Here is a 20,423-nt window from a genome sequence, read left to right as displayed (position 1 = left end):
CCTTTCTTGTGAAAATTGGTTGAGATGTTCCCAAGAAAATAAATGGGGGCTTTGGTGCAGCAAGGGACAGGCCCAAGCTCCTCAGTGCATCTAAGCTCCTCAGCTTTTGAGGGCTGGCCAAACCTCTTGGTCCACCCCAGATCCTTGGTTTTTCAGGGCTGGCCACATCCCTTGGTGCACTGAAGTCCTCATTTCCATAAAGAACTCTTTTTTCTCAGGAATGTCGCCACTGATTTTCACAGGACAGGTATCATATTAATCAGCAGAGTCAACCCTATCTTGGTCGGCTCTGCCAACGGGTCTTCTTTAATAAGCCCGGACAACCCATTTAAAGGGAACCTGTCACCCAGACAGAAAACCCGCTCGTGTGAAAGAGGCCTAATGGTGAGTTTACACAGCCAGAGGAGCAGCCGATTATCGGGAAGGTGGTGAAGCGCTACCTATACATACAGCTGCATCGTTTCTGGGCAGTAGAGTGCCGTTTAGACCGCGCAATCTGCTGCCCAGAAACCATCATTTACTTGCGTGCACGAAAAACTGTTTCACTCATTCATCGAGTGATCGGCTACACCTTTAGACGGGCAGATTGTCGGGAATAAGCATTCGTAGGAACGTTCATCCTCAATAATCTGCCTGACAATCAGCCATGATTGATGAGAGTTTAGGGGCTAGCCACACAGCAGTCACTGTGTGAAGATACTTCTTATCGCAGTGGCTTCTGTGAGGAATGATACATTTGGCGCATCTGTGTCCTGTCCAGGCTTATACTCCCTCTTAGCTGACTACTTTACACTAGAATTTTGCAGAAATATTTTGGCGTACATTGTTGCATCTTGAGCCATGCCCCATTTTACGATAAACCATGACTGCAGGGAGCGACCCACTATCTTACAATGAAACCATCCAGGCTCAACCAAACCTTGTAAATAAAACCATCCCACTCTTATTGGGCAGAATTGTGGGGTGGCCACGGCTTTATTTAACCACATCTAACAATGTGAGCCCTGAAAACAGTCATTTAACGCAACCCAACTTTCTGTTTTCCAAAGACACATAACCTCCTATTATGCCGACCGCTGTAGGCAGCGACGCGTGTAGGATTTCCCACTTGTTTCAGGGCTACCTTTCGCCAGCTGTGACAATTCTGAAAGAAAAAACCACCACAAAAACCACCAACAAAATCAATTGATATTCCCAAACCAAATCCAGGCGGGCAGGCGGGCAGGCGGGCAGGTCCTGTCTGCCCCTGGTGAGCTCTGCCTTAGCCCCTCCTGCTCTTTTATATCTCCCTCCAGGCACTCCTCTGGTTGTGCATTAATCAACCCTTTGCCTGGATTTTCCCGCCAGAGCATCAACCCCTTTGTCGCCACATGCTCCCTTGTCAAAAAAGAATTACTTAATGTGATGCAAGGTATGTTACACCAACTTTCTGGATCCTTTTGATTAGTAAATTTCCCCCATTTTTAAAAGTGGAAATGTCGTCTCTCTGTCCATCTCTGTTGTATTCGTCATAACAGCTGATTCTATTGTAGGAACTCTGGAGGGAATTTATCATTTGAGGTGTTTTTGGTGTCAGCTTTAAAGTGGTTCTTCGGCTTTTACTATTGATGACCTATCCTCGACGGGGGCAGAACACCGGCCAGCCTCAATGATCGGCTGTATCACCAGTGCGCATATGCCATCTCCCATCGTTCTTCCTGTTCACCACTGCTGTCTATGGCAAATACATAGACGTACAGCAGCGGAGAGGAACAGAGAAGGGAAACGGCAAATGCACACTGCACCCGCCTTCTCCTCATACAACTGGTCAGCAGGGGTGCCGGGTGTCGGGCCCCCGCCGATCTGATATTGATGACCTATCCTGAGGATAAGTCATCAATAGCATAAGCCCGGACAACCCATTTTAGGCTACTTTCACACCTGCGTTCAGGTGTCCGCTCGTGAGCTCCGTTTGAAGGGGCTCACAAGCGGCACCGAACGCAGCCGTCCGGCCCTAATGCATTCTCAGTGGAGGCGGATCCACTGAGAATGCATCCGTCTGCCAGCGTTCAGCCTCCGCTCCGCTCAGCGAGCGGACACCTGAACGCTGCTTGCAGCGTTCGGGTGTCCGCCTGGCCGTGCGGAGGCGAGCGGATCCGTCCAGACTTACGATGTAAGTCAATGGGGACGGATCCGTTTGAAGATGACACTATATGGCTCAATCTTCAAACGGATCCGCCCCCATTGACTTTCAATGTAAAGTCTGGACGGATCCGCTCAGGCTACTTTCACACTTAGAAATTTTTCTAAGTTTGTAATGCAGACGGATCCGTTCTGAACGGATGCAAACGTCTGCATTATAGGAGCGGATCCGTCTGATGAAACATCAGACCGACCTGCTCCGAACGCTAGTGTGAAAGTAGCCTAAAGGGAACCTGTCATGTGGATATTTGATTATAATCTAACTAATTATATACAATCATTAACTACTAAAAAGTGCCTTATATGTATTCACTTACTGGTGTGACAGATGGTTACCTCATAATATACACACAAAGATGCCGCATGCCAATGAGCTGATTTGAGTCCAGCGTGATGTCATTGAGTCCAGCGTATATTTAATTCAGAGCTATAGCCACTCCCCTGCCCACCTGCTGCTGATTCATATGGAAAATAACTGTCATTCAGCAGCAGGTGGGCGGGGAGAGTCAGGAGCTCATGAATATTCAGGACTCATGATTATGAGCTGGAGCTTTTCAATACAAGATGTTGGCAGATTGACTGGATCAATTAAAGAAAGTGACCCAGCATTGTGCTAAGAGAATGTGTCACTTATTTTTGTTGCCCTTAGGACACCATAAAACTGGTGACAGGTTCCCTTTAAGTCTGTCTTTGGTTTGTGTTGCTGCACCAAGTTTATAAAGTGGCGCTCAGTCTTATAAAATTTTGGCGCAAGTGCTATGTCGTTTCACAACTGTCAATGAAAGTACACCAGGGGGTTGACTGGCGTGGAGGTGCGACTTTTTTTAAGACTTTTTAAATAGTCACACAGTATAAATGAAACATAACACTTTTTCTAATCTCTAACCCTGACCAACTTTTCACTTCACTTGTGAAAGTGGCGAGGCTCACCAAATGTCGCAAAAATAAGCACAAAATGTTGCACATGACATAGCTTGCAACATTTTTATGCCACTGGCTAGCAGATTTGATAAATGTCCCCCTCTATGTTGTCCTGTTCTTCTGTTATTCCACCTACAAATGAATAAATAAATTGACAACTGGGCATTTTCATTATCTTTGTCAACACCTATAGTCTTCAACATAAATATTCTGCAGTTTGTGTATACAGTGTCTATGCAGACCTACACATCTCCATGGTCAGACTAAGATTAAAACCATATGTGCAGTCTGATCCTGCAGTCATATGTTACTTCTTTCTATCTGCCCTCCTCTAATACTGACTAAAACAGAAGGTGCAGATGGAAGGCCACTGTAATGCCGTCATAGCTGGGTCTGTTCCACTTATTTTTCTAATTCGACAAACCTCTTACAAATGGATAAATCCAAATTTCTAATAACAAATTTTTTATTACAAAATTGAGGAGAGTAAGAATATGGGAGAGGATAACTTGAATATCCCAGCCACACAGGTGTATAGATTAGTAAAGACTTGTGATTATAGCAGCCTCTGCACTGTTTCGGGCAGACAGACTCTGCTGTGTAAAGAAAAAAGTGTACTAACAGCGGAAAGAGGAGTGACGAGTCTACTGTGAGTTAGCATGTTTGTACAAATAGGGAACGGCGGCTGGACTGCAGCAACACTGTGTTTATAACATGGAAGACAATCATACAATCGAATTAGGAAGGGGCAGTCTTCAGCTCAAATGGGTGAACTTAGATGAAAAGGGCTCCACAAGGTACTACATATCTGGATCTAAGACCACTATAAAGTTTTTTTTTCACTATAAGTACTGTTTAAATAAATGTAATAATGTTTTTTTAATTTTTTTTTATTTTGCTTTTGCAGGTTTGCATTTAATTTATTGGCAACCCCCGGAAAATGTTCACCTTGCTGCTGCTTTTGATTAAGATGGGGGGATTAGTGGCTCTTCTCAACAGCACAGACCAAACAGTTACCGTCTCCAAAAATCTAGCAGAACAAGTAAATATTACCGACCCTGGGGAGCAATGCAATGTCAAATGTCACCTACGGAATCTAAATTTAGATGCGTTTCCAGCATGTCTTTCTCAAACGATAGAGGAGTTGGATTTGAGCTTCAACAGCATAACTGTAATTGAGGACCATGACGTGGTTGACCTTTCCAAGCTCCGCATCTTGTCTTTAGCACACAACCAAATCAAAGAGATTCACTGGGGAATTCATGTCCTGCCTGAACTGGAGTCACTGGACCTAAGCAATAACTTGTTAAAAGTTGTACCAAAGTGTCTAATGTTGAAGAATCTCAGAAAGCTATCCCTTGCTGAAAATCTCATATTTCACATCCAACCATTTGCCTTTTCCTGTTTCCCAAATCTGATGTCACTTAATTTATCATTCACGTTGATTGGAGCCATTCGGAGCACAATGGGAGACATTGCCGAGTCAGCTTTTGCACTTAATGCAACACAAGCCCAAGAGGATTCCTTAAAGTCACTCCAGTTACTTGATCTAAGTGGTACAGACATTAGAAGTGGTGAGTCAAAATGATAAGGGGAAAAACAAGAATAATTCAGGCTTCAGAAACTTTATACTATTAAAAGAACTTTAGTGTTCACCGTGGGTAATAAGCTGACAAGAGTAATTAATACCTGCAAAAAGTTTGCATTTTCTCCTTTATTTCTATTACTTTGTTTTTGCGCTAAGTGATCATGCTTAAAGGGGTTGTCCATACTCTTCCGCCTTATCTGACATTGAGTATGGAGAGACACAATTGCACGTTGGGCAGTCAGGTTGCCAACCTGACTGCCTAAGCATGCAGTTGAATCACTCCATGCTCAATGACAGAAAAAGCGAAGGAGTATGTATGGACAACCCCTTTAAAGAGCACCTGTCAGCAGGATCAACAAGATTAAACCAGGCTTACTCTGGTGGGGTTGATCTTGCTGATTAGAATGATACCTTTCTTGTGAAAATTGGTTGCGATGTTCCCAAGAAAAAAAATGGGGGCTTTGGTGCAGCAAGGGACAGGCCCAAGCTCCTCAGTGCATCTAAGCTCCTCAGCTTTTGAGGGCTGGCCAAACCTCTTGGTCCACCCCAGATCCTTGGTTTTTCAGGGCTGGCCACATCCCTTGGTGCACTGAAGTCCTCATTTCCATAAAGAACTATTTTTTTCTCAGGAATGTCGCCACTGATTTTCACAGGACAGGTATCCTATTAATCAGCAGAGTCAACCCTATCTTGGTCGGCTCTGCCAACGGGTCTTCTTTAATTTAACTTAGGAAACTGAACCCACATGTGCTTGCCTGGAGCACGGAAATAAGACCAGGAGCCTCACTGAGAACAGGTACGAATGGAGGGCATATACAGTGTGTATCATATTTGGAACACATTGATGTAACATAGGATAATGTATGCCCTGTATAACTCTCTGCTCACAGTGGCCCAGAATTACTAACGTGTCTGAGCCAAAAAGTAGCGCAAATTGGCACATCGACAGTTTGTACACTTTTTTCCGATATGCTCAACAAGAGGATGGAGCTGAGCAGAAAGGAGTAAAAGGGGCGAGCCATAAGTTGTGCTATTTTGTGCCAAAATTGGGCCACAATACTAGCATAAAGGTCTGTCTTAGGCGTCTTTCACACGTGGCCGATTGCGGTCCACAATGCACGGGCACCGACCGTGGGCTATCCGCATACGGATCGCGGACCCATTCACTAGAATGGGGTCCGCGATCCGTCTGTTCCGCAAAAAGATAGAACAAGTTATATCTTTTTGCGGAATAGAAGCACGGAACGGAGCCCCACGAAAGCACTCCATAGTGCTTTCGTTTCGTGGTTCCGTTCCGCACCGCATCTCCGGATTTGCGGACCCATTCAAGTGATCGCTAACAAATTGCGGAACGGATGCGGACTCATTCATATGGTCGTGTGAATGAACCCTTCTGTATATTGTGTGGTTTAAGTGGTTTACCTGTATATTGTCTGGCCGATGTGATGACTAGGGTTGAGCAAATACAAGTATCTGAAGAGGACTTCAATCCGAATTTCAGGGAAAATTCAATTTGCTGACGAATTTCGAACTTCCTTGTGCTTCGTGGTTTCGAATAAATTTTCCCTGAAATGGTATTAAAAAAAATAATAAAAAAAAATACACACTCACCTCATTTGAGTGCGCCACGGCCATCTTCATTGAAGATCCCAAGCAAAGTATGACGTCACCACGCCGACCAGTGTGAGGACGTCATCACGCACCGAATGGATAAGGTAAGTTTTTTTAACTGATTAACCCCTGAAGTCCTTATTTTTTAATCTCAGATGCTATCAGTGATGAATGCAGTTCAATAACAGGAATGGGGGGGGGGAGAGGGGTGCATCATTGCGCCCGCTACTTTCAAATAAATGCACTTTGTGATGAAGTAATTCGTCCCGAAGAGAATTTCTTTGTGAAATTTGGTGAAGCAGCCAAATAGAATTTTCGTAAACTTCTCTCAACACTAGTGATGACGTCAATTTCGCGCAGTTTCTTTAATCAAGATGGCCGCCTCAGACTCTCCGCGAACAAACGGATAAGGTAAGGTGAATATATATATATATATATATATATATATATTTTTTTTTTTTATTATTATTTTTTTAACCCTGATTAACCCCTGAAAGGCTTCAATTTTAATATCAGATGCCGCGATCAGCTATGAACGTGGCATCTGAGGGAGTCAATGACGGGGCGGTGCAATCGCAGTTTTCTGTCATTGCGCATGCAATGGAATGGGATTCTTGACAAAGTCAATTGTTACAAATCTAATTTCTTTGTGAAATTCTGCTAAGTAGCAAATCCAGTTTTGCTCATCACTAGCAGTGACATTCAGGTTTACGACACGTGACCACTGCAAGCAATCACTGCTGGAATCGAAGGTATCTCTGATTCCGGCAGTGAGAGCTGGGTGCCTGCTGTATAATACAACTGGCACCCACAAGTAATGGTGCGATGGTATAGCAAAAGACTGTGATTGGCTGCAGTGGTCATTTTGGTAATTAACTTGGATAACCACTTTAAGAAGGTTACAAAAAGGATGAAATAACAATGACATTCATATATGAGCAAAACAGATCGAGTAATAAAAAGGGATAAAATAAAAGAATAACAGACCTCTCACTTATAAGCTAGATCTGCAGTGAACAGTCGCTGGAAGTTGGACAGATCTGCAAAGCTGGGTCGCATCTCTCGAGTTTCACAGTATGAGCTTTTTAACCCATTGCCACTCTCTGATGTGCCATAATAGTGTGTCACAGTGATGGTGCAGGCTCAGGAGCTGGGCCGACACCATCGCTTGTGGTTGCCAACTGTATAATACAGCAGCCAGTCACCCAGCTCTCACTGCCGGGATCGGAGATAACCCGATTCCATAAACACAAAAGAAGTGTCTAGGTTCCCCGATCATAGGCAGATCATAATAGGTCTCTTAGGGCTACATAGCAAAATTTTGCATAGGGCCCACGTCTTTATCCCATGAGATTTCTAAAAAATGTTTGCGTTCACCCGGCTTCTATGTCAGAAAAAGCGGAACACCATATTTCTCAATGTAGTTACACCAGACAACTGGTATAAACACGTAAATCTCAGCAGCTCTTTGTCTCCTTCTTTCCCTCATATAGTATATTATAAAACTGTCTGCCTGCAGCCACCACTAGGGGGAGATCAGTTCATAGGAATATAGCTGCCACTGAAATTAATGGAGGCTCTCTTTGCACTGAGCTGCCTCTAGTTGTAGCTACTGTAAGCTGTTGTTTTATAGCTCCCCTCCACCTGGAGCCCATAGCAGTCGCATGGTCTGCGTCCATGGTAGTTACGCTACTTACATAAAGTTCATTTATTTTATTTTTTTATTATTTTATGACAGGGCTTTCTTTGGAGGATGTATTTTCCTTGACTTTGACTCCAGCCATTTTTACTAGTATTGAATGGCCAACGAGCTGTGTAAGATACTCATCAGTGTTATATAAGACACAGAGAGGAACAAACCTATACACAAAGTCACCACGCACAAGACAGGTGCACAACAATTTAACCCCTTCTTGACACAACTTTCCTGCATCAAGAAGGGGTTAAATTGTTGTGCACCTGTCTTTCCTTTTTACTCCTTGCCTCACTCCTTGTAGTGAGAAGCTAGAAAAAATATTCTAAATGCATGCAGTGGAACTAGGAAAAAAAATGCAATTCTGCCATTGTTATATGGGTTTCGTTTACGGCATTCCCTATGCGGTAAAAAATGACTACTCATCTTGATAAGTTTTACTGCTCAACAGACTGAACTAGCCTTACATATATTTTTTAGCATTACCAAAATCTGACCCCCATAACATTTAGTTTATGACTACGGAGCAGCGTGAGGGCTAATTTTTGATTTTTGGGGAGGGGCGTATCAACCAAACAACAAATCAGCCATTTTGATTTTTTTTACTAAAAATGTTTTCAAATTTATTTATTTTATGCTTTTATATAGCGCTACTATATTCCACAGCGCTTTACAGATGTTATCATCAAGCTGTCCCTAATGGGGTTCACAATTAGAGATGAGCGAATCGAAGCTGACATGGAATTCGATCCGAATTTCAGGAAAAATTTGATTCGCACCAAAGCGGAATTTTCTCATGTTTCATGGTAACGAATCGCATTTTTTCCTAAAATGGCTGCTGCATGTGTGAGGACATGGAGCAAAGAACTCTGGGAACGCGGGATCAACCATAATGCCATGCATGCAGCCAATCAGCAGCCAGCCAGCCCTGTGATGTCACAGCCCTATAAATAGCCTCAGCCATCTTGGATTCTGCCATTTAGCAGTGTACTTAGTGCAGGGAGAGAGGTCAGCAGGCGCTAGGGACAGTGCTAGAAAAAACTTCATTGTGCTAAAAAAAACGATTTACAAGTTCAGGGAAAGATTATTCAAGGTGTAGGGAAAGGATAGGGAGGAATCATTCCATAGCATTTATGTAGAACAGGGTTCAGTCGGGGAGGTTACAGTCTGGATAATAGGAACAATCCTATTACACCTTGCTGCACTGACTGCGGATACAAATTGCCATTATATAGCTCTGTAATTCCAGCAAACCGTTCTTGTTATCGGGGTGCAAGTGCTGTTTGATACAGGCATTAACAGGGTTTATTACAAGGAAATATTTCTACGTCTTATTTGCCCTTGTGCAGTTATATGTTCTAAAGCATTTTTTGGCTTTTATTAGTGGGAAAAAAAGGGGCTTATTAGCCGTTGTATGGTGAAGTCAGAAAATTACAGCGCTTTTTGTCATGTATTTGTGGCAAAAGAAAAATATATTTGCCGTTCAGCTGTGCAGTTATATATTCTAAAGGCGGATGCTCAACAGACAGGATCAGTTTTTTGTGGGCTATTGTTCTGACGGATCAGAGGAAGGGCAAAATAATCAGTGACGTCAACACAAACTTACTGCTGACACCCTCTCCACAGTCGGGGGGCTCTACTTGTATAAGCGTTTACTAGAACAGGTTCTGTTTACATCTATGTGGAATCAGCTGCCGGCGGTGTAAAAGGAGTCTGCTTCATCTTGACGCTAACATCGACCTGTAAGGCTGAGTTCATACTTGAGTTATTTGGTAAGATTTGGCCCCGTAACTGCCCAAATAAGTGAAGTGTGCTGTGATTCTAAGAACAACGCCTGTCATCTCCATGTCATACGGACTCACAATATTGTTTCACTACCACAGCAGACTCCCTATGTGTGTTACTGCAAGGCTCAGTGTTCTACACCACTAGAAAGGCTCTCTGCAGCCAGGAAATAGCTGTTTTTTAACTAAATTCACATCGAACCAAATTTTTTCCCAAAAATTTGGTTAACCGGGTTTTATGAAAAATTCGCTCATCTCTACTCACAATCTAAGGTCCCTATCATTATATCTTTGGCGTGTGGGAGGAAACCCACACAAACACGGGAGGGTATATATACGCAGATGCACATGCTGTCTTTGGTTGGATTTGAACCGAGGACCCCAACACTGCAAGGCACAAGTGATAACCACTGAGCCACCGTGCTGTATAGGTATTCATAGAGGTGCCATTACTAGTGATGTAAAATGGGGAAAGGGGCTAATTAGAATTTTTTTTTTTCTATTTTTCTAAACTTTTTTTTACACATACATTTTAGTTCCCCTAGGCGCTAACCATAGACTGAAATGATTTACTACTGCAGTCTATGTAAGACTTCACTATGGCAGGCCTCGGAGCCTTCAGAAGGCCCAAGTTAACCAAACGTCTCCCGCAATCTCGCCATGGGGGAGCAATTCAAACGCCAGAGCGTAATTGACCACTCAGGTGCTGTGGTCACAACTGACCACAGCATCTAAAGGGCTAAAAGTCCATAATCAGCATGATCGCAGAATCACTGACTATGCCACCAAGTGTCTGCTGAGTGCCATCTCCTGAGCTGGTGCCATCCAAAGACCTTGCATCTGGGGCAAATGAACACCTGATGTCATGAAGGGTGTTCTGATTAAAAGGTAAGGAAAAAAGCTTCTGGTGGGAACGCACACACGGGATGCATTAAATCATCTGGAAGTCTGCAGCAGCAAAAGGATGAAGATTTTGTTGCAGAATACATAACCAAAATGCTGCAGGTTTATGGTTGATTTCACTCTCTGCATTGCAAAGTGTAAAATCTGTGGCGAAAATTTAAAATCCACACGCACATCAAGTTATGTGCGGGATCCATTTTTAAAAATCTCATACAAGTTGCTGCTACTATAAATGCTGCAGATTTTCAACACACATGCGAGGCTGTACCCTAAGGCTGAGTTCACACGGGCGTGACGGATTTGTTCAGGATGCGCCCCGGGTGTACTGCGGCAAACCTGCGCGAGTAGGTACCCAATTGCAGTCAGTTTTGACTGCGATTGCGTTCCGTTGTCCGTTGTTGTGCAATGCGTTTTGCACGCGCGTGATAAAAACCTGAATGTGGTACCCAGACCCGAACTTCTTCACTGAAGTTCAGGTTTGGGTTCGGTGGTGTGTAGATGTAATTATTTTCCCTTATAACATGGTTAAGGGAAAATAATAGCATTCTTTAATACAGAATGCTTAGTAGAAGGTCAATTGAGGGTTAAAAAATAAAAAAAAATTAACTCTCCTCCAATTGATCGCATAGCTGCCGGTCTCCTGTTCTTTCTTCAGGACCTGTCAAAGGACCTGTGGTGACGTCACTGAGATCATCACATGGTCCAATCACATGGTCCATCACCACGGTGATGGACCATGTGATTGTACTATGTGATGTGACGTCACCACAGGTCCTTTAGCCAGCAGCTCATGATTAAAGAAGAAAGAAGAGATCGGCAACTATGCGATCAAGAGGAGGAGGTGAGTTAATTTTTTTTATTTTTTAACCCTCAATTGACCTTCTACTATGCATTCTGTATTAAAGAATGCTATTATTTTCCCTTATAACCATGTTATAAGGGAAAATAATACAGTGAATAGACTGTCATCTTAGCAACCATGCGTAAAAATCGCACCGATTCACTTCTATGGGGCCTGCGTTGCGTGATAAACGCACTATATAGAGCATGCTGCGATTTTCACGCAACGCATAAGTAATGCGTGAAAATCACCGCTCATGTGCACAGCCCCATAGAAGTGAATGAGTCCGGATTCAGTGCGGGTGCAATGCGTTCACCTCACGCATTGCACCCGCGCGAAAATCTCGCCCATGTGAACTCAGCCTAAGGGCGCTGGTCATATGGTACATGTAGTGCACCGTGCTGGCTAGTAGCCTATCGGGCAGTCATATAATGTTAGATAAGACAAGATGCTCAGCATTGTGGGCACTCTACACAGAGTACTGGTAAATATGGCCTTTGTTTTTTATGATTTGTGCATTTATAGCCTTTGTAGTCTTCACTTTCATGGTTGTCCTTCAAAACCTGAAAAATGATCCGTTAATTTTTCGCAATTATACGTTTTGCACCCATCTGTATTTCAGAGAAGGAAATAATGATTGGGTCAACAGTTAAAGGAGTTGTCCCATTATGAAGACTTATCTCTTATCTACAGGATAGGAGATAATTGAATGATCTGCAGGTGTCTGACTGATGGGGCTCCTGCCGATCCCAAGAATGGTGACCCAGTGTTCCCCTTTTGAATGCAGCGGCAGTCAGCATGTGCTCTGCCACCCCATTCAGCTCTGTCGGACTGCCAGAGATAGCTGAGTACAAGCATTCTGATTTCTACCAGTCCCAAACAGAATAAGGGCTCATGCACACAAACATATTTTTTCTCCATTTCTGTTCCATTTTTTACAGGTCCGTATACAGAACCATTCATTTTAATAGGGCTTGAAAAAAATATAAATAATTCTGTGTGCATTCCGTGTCCGTATGTTGGTTCTTCGAAAAAAATTTATATGTTATATTCTTGTCAGTTTTGTGGACAAGGACGGGCATTGTTACAATGGATCCGGGAAAAAAATGGATACAACACGGATGTCATCGTTTTTTTTTTTGCATATCCATGTTTTGCACACCTCCAAATACATACAGTCGTGTGCATGAGCCCTAATAGAGCGGTGCTGCACACGCCTGACCATTGCTCCATTCAGACATTGAAGACTGGGTCGCTGTGATCGGTGGATGCCCCAGCAGTCTGACCTCCACCAACCAGATACATCCCAAGAGCTGCCGTAGATTTGTACTTAGGTGCACAGACTGCCTGAGTATGCACCTAATATATGACGAGGCATGCGCCTTGTCATAAATTGGACACATCCTCAGGCAGCGCTGGGGATATCACTGGCGCAGAAGGCGCCAGCCTTTATATATCTCCTGCATGGTGATTTTTATCTTTGCATTTTAGTGAATCATTTATGGAGCAAAGATCTACCAAACCTGAGGGAGCTTCGCATGAAGGAGATGACTGTCATGGAAGTTCTAGAAGATGATCTGATCACATCATTTCCACACTTGACTCTTCTAAACTGCGCCAATTCAAAGGGAATCCATGACATCAGAACAGAAATATTTGAAAATGCAGCAAATCTCAAGTATCTTAATTTTCAAAAGTAAGTGTTTGTAAAAATAAAAGTGTAATGTCTGTATAGACAGTGCAGCACAATGTGTGCGCTTAGAGTAACCATAAAATGCAGTATAATCTACAGGCAGCATGTTATAGAGCAGGAGGAGCTGAGCAGATTGATACAGGTATATAGTTTTATGGGAAAAGATGCAGCAAAACTTGTAATTTATTCAATTCAATCTCTACTCTTTTTATGGGTCATTTTGGCAGTCCTACTTTTGGCAGTCCTACTTTTGGCAGTCCTATACACTGATTGACAGCAATCTCTGCAGGGGTGTAGATAAAGGCTAATGGGTCCTTCCCTCAGTGTTTTGTGGCAAGGGGTAGGTGAGCACCTAGCCTTTCTGCTGCCTAAGGTGAAAAATTAAAACAGCACCTCACCATGCCAAATTCTACCAAAACCTAACCCCTTCCCTCCTAACATTACATACAGCACTATAAAACATGCAAGGTATTACAGTGCCACATACTACTCTGAGCTAGATGTTTTCTTTCCTTGTCTTCTCCATTCAAAACAGACCACCATGATGATTTCTTCCACCCATCTCATGTCTCTGCAGAGTTTGACAAACAGACTGTCACGGCTGAGGATGGGGGAAACTCTCAGCCGTGCGATGCCAGAAGATGTTTAGTCGCTGCTCGGCCAGGACAACAGAATTAGGGAGCAGGTCACCTCCTATCGCGTCCCTAATACTGACCCTGACTCCTAACCGTATGAGCCGACCCTGATGGTAGGAGGGCTCATACTCTGAAACCTTGGGGTGCCTACTAGCCCTCAGGGTGGCCCTGAACTAGGAGCAGGGTAGGACAACCTGTTCCTCCTAGGCACGGACGAACAGGAGTCTCACTGGCCAAGCTGCAAGGAGAAGGGGAACATAAACAGACATGGATATGACAGGTGAACCAAGCAGTTCCACACTAACCTGCCACAGCCTTGCTGACTGGAACCCGTGCTCAAATACGCTGTCCACACAAACACTAGGGAGACAGCACACACATCAAAACACACAGGTAACCAGGACATCCATAGCTGCAATAAATATCAAGAGCATAAAAACATCAACTTAACATCAGACATACTTTTTATGACCGCAAGGGTGGCCCTTACTGGAAAGATGGTATATGAACCAGGAGGATGACTCCAGCAAACCACATGGCTGAAGTACCCCTTACTACTGCCTTCCAGCAGGAAGCTAAATAGCCCAAGCGGCTACACCCACACACACACACACACACACACACACTAGGAAAGGGGTTAACCCTTCCATCACCAAACAAGGTAAGTGTAACTTAAAGGGGAAGTGTACAATAAACCATTACACTGCAGCTGTTACCGCAGGCAACGACATGCGTGGCAACCATGTCCTGGGAGTCAGCCAGAAGGCCGAGACACTGCCACCACATGTACACAATACCAAACGTTGCCACGGGCAGCCACAAGTGAAGGGAAGTGTCACAGTGCACACCTACATAAACTTCGTGCACACCAGACATAGAAAGTGAACACTAAAACCACACTTTACCAAAGGAAACCGTATGCCGTGACAGCGAGCGCCTAGCAAGCGCTCAGGCCGCTCCACTGCCAACAACCTTATATTGCCAACGGCAACCACACGCGAGGCAAGATACAGAGCCCACACCTGTGGTTGAGAACATACAACAAACCGCTGACAACAGCATGCGAACCAAGGAGTCACGACCACAACCATGGTCGTGACACAGACATCTTAGTTTCCTACTTTTCCATCGTCCTCCCATTTTCTGAACACCTCATCCTGCCACCCCCAAGACTGTGCCCACTGTGCTCCCCAATACTATACTGTAGAAAGAGCCCCCCTGAAAATACTCGTACCACGCAGATAGTGCCCCCTTCAAAAATTATTGGCACTCGGTGCCCTAAAAAATAACTTCATCCAGCAAATAGTGTCCCTGGCACTAATAGTGTAAACATATCCCCCAAAAATAATTGTGCTACGCTGATACTGTACAAGGATGCCCCCACAGTAATAGAAGACCCCAAAAGTGGTCACCAATAGAAATAACTATCTCCCAGAGTGCATAGTGTTAACAGTGCTCCCAATGTCCCATTGTGCATATGCCCTTACTATGTGTGTCAGTACAAAAAAACTCCCTTATATTGTGCGTCAGTACAAAAAATACCCCTTTACCTTTCAGATCAGACCCCCATATCAGACCTTAGATTAGATCCCCATATCACACCTCAGATCAGACCTCCATACCAAATCCTCAATCAGACCCCCATATCAGATCCTCAGACCCCTAATATCAGATCCTCAGATCAGACCCCCATATTAAACCTCAGATCAGACCCCCATGAGACCTTCATGTTAGACGTTCATGTCATACCCCCATATCAGAACTCAGATCAGACCCTAGTTTCTGATCACAGATCAGACCCCATTAGACCTCCATGTCAACCCCCCCCCCCCCCAATATTAGACCTCAGAGCAGACTCCCTTTAGAGCTCCATGTGAGATCTTCATATCAGACCTCAGATCAGACCCCCTTTAGACATCTATGTCAGACTCCCACATCAGATAGATCAGGACTCCATGTCAGACCCCCTTCCCCCGTATCAGACCTTAGATCAGAACCCCATTAGACCTTCATGTCAGACCCCCAAAGCATCAGATCTCAGATCAGGCCTCCATTTCAGATTATCCCATATCAGACCCCCATTAGACCTCCATGTCAGACCCCCCCCAAGTATCAGACCTTAGATCAGACCTTAAAATAAATAAATTAACTTACCTCTCCTGCTCCGCCACTCATCTACAGGTCTAGCTGTCTCCCTGCATTCTCAGCTCCCAGTCTTATTCTGCAGCGTCAGGCCATAGTGCATGCCTACAGTATTTCCTGATGCTGTACAGGGTCAGGACAGTGCAGCGTGGCCTGCAGGAGACCAGGGAGGACCAGAGGTGACCAGCAGCGCTTCACTCCCCCCACGTCCTGCAGACTAGTGTGCGCTTCCATAATGGAAGCGCTCACTATTAACTGCTTTGCATCCTATAAAGTGAAAAATACAGTGCCACTGGCAAGGGGGCCCTATGGGTCCCCCTGGCTTAGGGGCCTGATCGCAACTGTGACCCCTATAGCTACGCCACTGTATATCTGTATGCCTAGTTAATTACTGATCAGAATCAGGACCACCCACATGGCTCCTAAGCCCAGAATGAGCAGAGGTGGGAATGAATAGGTTACAAGTTACACTGAATCTTTTCCCACATCAATCTTCTCAGCTCTTCCTGCTCTACAACATGCTGCCTGCACAATGCACAACATTTCACTGGTTCTCTTTAATGGGCAAAGAAATAATGCCATGCAAAGTCCAGGAGGTGATGGAGTACAGTTCTCTGTGAAGTGACAAGGAAGATGCATACAAAAACGTATCCATAGGACAGAGCTGCCATTAAAGAGTTATTTCCATCTCAGCCATCTCAGTTTTTCACATCTGAGACTGGAGAAACCTTAGTGAACGTCAGCCGGGGTTTGCTGCCATTATGGAACATCCCAACTGACTGCGCTCCATTGCTTCTGATAGCTGTGAATAAGCAAACAGTGTAGAACAGTGAGTTATACTGGTCCTGTTAACTCAGGAGTTATAGAAGCAGTCCACTGCTATGGGAGGTACGGAAATATCGGGGCACAGCCTACTCAGCCATTTTTCAAACTCTGCCCAAGCCTGGCTGGGGCTCACTAAAGTTAAAAGAATGCAAATGTGCAGAGAAAACAGGGTGCAGCACTGCTGGAGCCCACAAGGATTGGAAGCTTTTATTGTTGCAAGAGGAACAAAGCGTTTCAGGAACAAACTGTCTCCTTCACCAGGAGAAAAAAGAAAAGCCTTGTTCCTCTTGCAACAATAAAGACTTCCAATCCTTTACCATCCTGGTGGGTTCCAGCAGAGCTGCACCCTGTTTTCTCTGCACATTCTTTGTACGGACATAGGCTGTTGTCCAGACTTGGAAGAAAGGTGTGCAACACTCTATAAGGTGAGCAGTTGACCACCTACTGAAGTCCTCCACAATATGCGCTTCTCTTTCTTGCTCTGAGTGCTCACTAAGGTTATCCAGATATCAGCCATGATTGCGGCAATGGGAACAACCATTTAAATACCTACCATCTGCTTATTCTGTCCCAGTCTATAGAGGAAAGCCGTTGTAAGAATAAAACATTGAGTTTGCTCTTGAGGCCAATGTGAAAACTGGATATTTTACAGTTCAGTACTGCATTATTTGTAATGACAAGGAGTTGACTGTTTTAGACAATCCCGTGTGCGGTGAACTAACATGCACACTGTAGCTCTATTCAGAGAGGGGAATCAGGGACCCTCATTCTTTGGATCATGGGTGGTCCAACCACTGGGACCTTTGGATTGGTGATTATCTTTGTGGGATAATCTCCTTTAAATAACTTATTGAAGGGGAATGTACAGAAAAACGTAGCAGCTTATTTCCCAAAACAGTACTACACCTGTCCACAATTTACCAGTCCTCTAATACTGACAAATTATTTTTTTCATTTTTATACAAATAAGGTTTTGGTGCACTGTGGGCAGGGCTGCTCTGTTTAGTGCACCATCACTCTGACATAACGCCGCCCAGCACCTCCCCTTCTTATTTGATTGCCAGTCCACGAGATTTCAGAGCTGGTAGCGATGCCACAGGGGAAGCCAGGTGCACCAAACAAAGTGGCCCTGCCCTCCATGCACCGAAAACCCCAAAGAAGCATTTCTTAGGATTAGAACACTGGATGTTCACAAGAAAGATATGGTTATGTTTTGGGGCACCTATGCTTACTTTGAAATTGATTTTGCAGGTGACAAACGAAATATGGATGCAGTCTGTGTGCAGTCAGCTTTTTATTTGTGGACCCATTGTTTTCAACGGGTCCGTGGTCAGCATTTTGTGGAACAGACATACACATGCAAAAAGCACACGGATCATCCATGTGCTCTGCATCCATATGTCCGTTCTGCAAAAAGATAGAACATGCAGACCGCATGAATGGGTCCGCAAAATATAAATGCGGGCCGTGTTGCATTTTGTGGACCCATTGATTTTAATGGGTCCATGGTCTGCATTTTGAGTTTGCAGTTTGATTTACGGACCTCAAAATGGATATGGTCGCGTAAATGGGGCCTAAGTCTTCCTGTCTTAGGCCAGTGGACAGGAGGGACCCCACTGACATATATGGCCGAGTTTTCTAGGCATGCTCTGTGACCTGCGATATGAGCTGTAATATCATCTATTGTAAATGGTGGATCCTATGTTATCTATATAGACGTGTTACTTGTCTTTGTAATTCTACCTGTGATGATAATGATAAAGGCCACTTAGAATTTACCTGTACAGTACAGAAAAACATGACCTTATATTAGGCCTAGTGGCCAGTGTGAAAATTGCAGGATTATATACATTCTTTTAAATATAGTGACGTAGAAAAATAAAAAATAATTCTAAAAAAAAATATGTTTCACATTAAAAAAAATGTGATTTAAACAATAGGTCATTTTTGATGACAGATTCCCTTTAAAGCATACACGTGTACTGAGGTGATGGAGTGGTATTCCTGATTAGGTCCTATGCATTAACTGAAGCTGAAACAGCTTTATATTTTAGCTTTCATTCACTACACTGGATTCTTCATGCTAATTGTGTGGTGCTGAAATAACTTCCTATGGCCTCTTTCACACGACCGTTGTGTGCACCCGTGGCCGTTGTGCCGTTTTCCGTTTTTTTTCGCGGACTCCATGACTTTCAATGGGTCCGTGGAAAAAACGGAAAATGCACCGTTTTGCAGCCGCATCCGAGATCCGTGTTTCCTGGCCGTGAAAAAAATATGACCTGTCCTATTTTTTTCACGGCCAACGGTTCACGGACCCATTCAAGTCAATGGGTTCGTGAAAGAACACGGATGCACACAAGATTGGCATCCGTGTCCGTGATCCGTGGCCGTAGGTTACTTTTTATACAGACGGATCCGAAGATCCGTCTGCATAAAAGCTTTTTCATAGCTGAGTTTTCACTTCGTGAAAACTCAGAACCGACAGTATATTCTAACACAGAAGCGTTCCCATGGTGATGGGGACGCTTCTAGTTAGAATACACTACAAACTGTGTACAAGACTGCCCCCTGCTGCCTGGAAGCACTCGATCTCTTACATGGGCCGTGATCAGCACAATTAACCCCTTCAGGTGCGGCACCTGAATGGGTTAATTGTACTATCATATCCCCCTGTAAGAGATCAGGGCTGCCAGGCAGCAGGGGGCAGACCCCCCCCCCCCCCCCCCAGTTTGAATATCATTGGTGGCCAGTGCGGCCCCCCCCCCCTCTATTGTAATAATAGGTTGGTGGCCAGTGCGGCCCCCCCCCCCCTCTATTGTAATAATTCGTTGGTGGCACAGTGTGGCCCCCCCCCTCCCTCCCTCTATTGTAATAATTCGTTGGTGGCACAGTGTGCGCCCCCCATCGGCCCCCCCTCCCTCTATAGCATTAACAACATTGGTGGCCAGTGTGCGGCCTCCCATCTCCCCCCCCCCCCCCCATCATTGGTGGCAGCGGAGTTCCGATCGGAGTCCCAGTTTAATCGCTGGGGCTCCGATCGGTAACCATGGCAACCAGGACGCTACTACAGTCCTGGTTGCCATGGTTACTTAGCAATAGTACAATAGTAGAAGATTCATACTTACCTGCTGCTGGCTGCTGCTGCGATGTTCGTGTCCGGCCGGGAGCTCCACCTACTGGTAAGTGACAGGTCTGTGCGGCGCATTGCTAAATGAACTGTCACTTACCAGTAGGAGGAGCCCCCGGCCGGACACGAACATCGCAGCTCCCAGATAAGTATGAATCTTTTACTATTGTACTATTGCTAGTAACCCGCTGCCACCAATGATCGGGGGGGGGGGGGGGAGATGGGAGGCCGCACACTGGCCACCAATGTTGTTAATGCTATAGAGGGAGGGGGGGCCGATGGGGGGCGCACACTGTGCCACCAACGATTTATTACAATAGAGGGAGGAAGGGTGGGGGGGCGCACACTGTGCCACCAACGATTTATTACAATAGAGGGAGGAAGGGGGGGGCCGCACTGGCCACCAATGATATTCAAACTGGGGGGGGGGGGGGTCTGCCCCCTGCTGCCTGGCAGCCCTGATCTCTTACAGGGGGATA

At 44.7% G+C, this 20,423-nt stretch overlaps 1 protein-coding gene across 1 annotated transcript in view; it reads left to right on the top strand.

Moving 5' to 3' along the window:
* Positions 1 to 20,423, top strand: part of LOC120998896 (leucine-rich repeat neuronal protein 4-like) — a 53,418-nt gene that overhangs the window by 14,218 nt on the left and 18,777 nt on the right. Inside the window, exons 2-3 of the mRNA XM_040429775.1 lie at positions 4,010 to 4,676; positions 13,014 to 13,218. Coding sequence (XP_040285709.1) covers positions 4,043 to 4,676; positions 13,014 to 13,218 — 839 coding nt within the window. The 5' untranslated portion in view covers positions 4,010 to 4,042. The remainder of the gene's footprint in view (positions 1 to 4,009; positions 4,677 to 13,013; positions 13,219 to 20,423) is intronic.

Source organism: Bufo bufo, chromosome 4, assembly GCF_905171765.1.
Source record: "Bufo bufo chromosome 4, aBufBuf1.1, whole genome shotgun sequence".
NCBI classification, from domain to species: domain Eukaryota; kingdom Metazoa; phylum Chordata; class Amphibia; order Anura; family Bufonidae; genus Bufo; species Bufo bufo.
The sequence above is the reverse complement of the archived record's forward strand: the minus strand, read 5'-3'. Positions and strand labels throughout refer to the sequence as shown.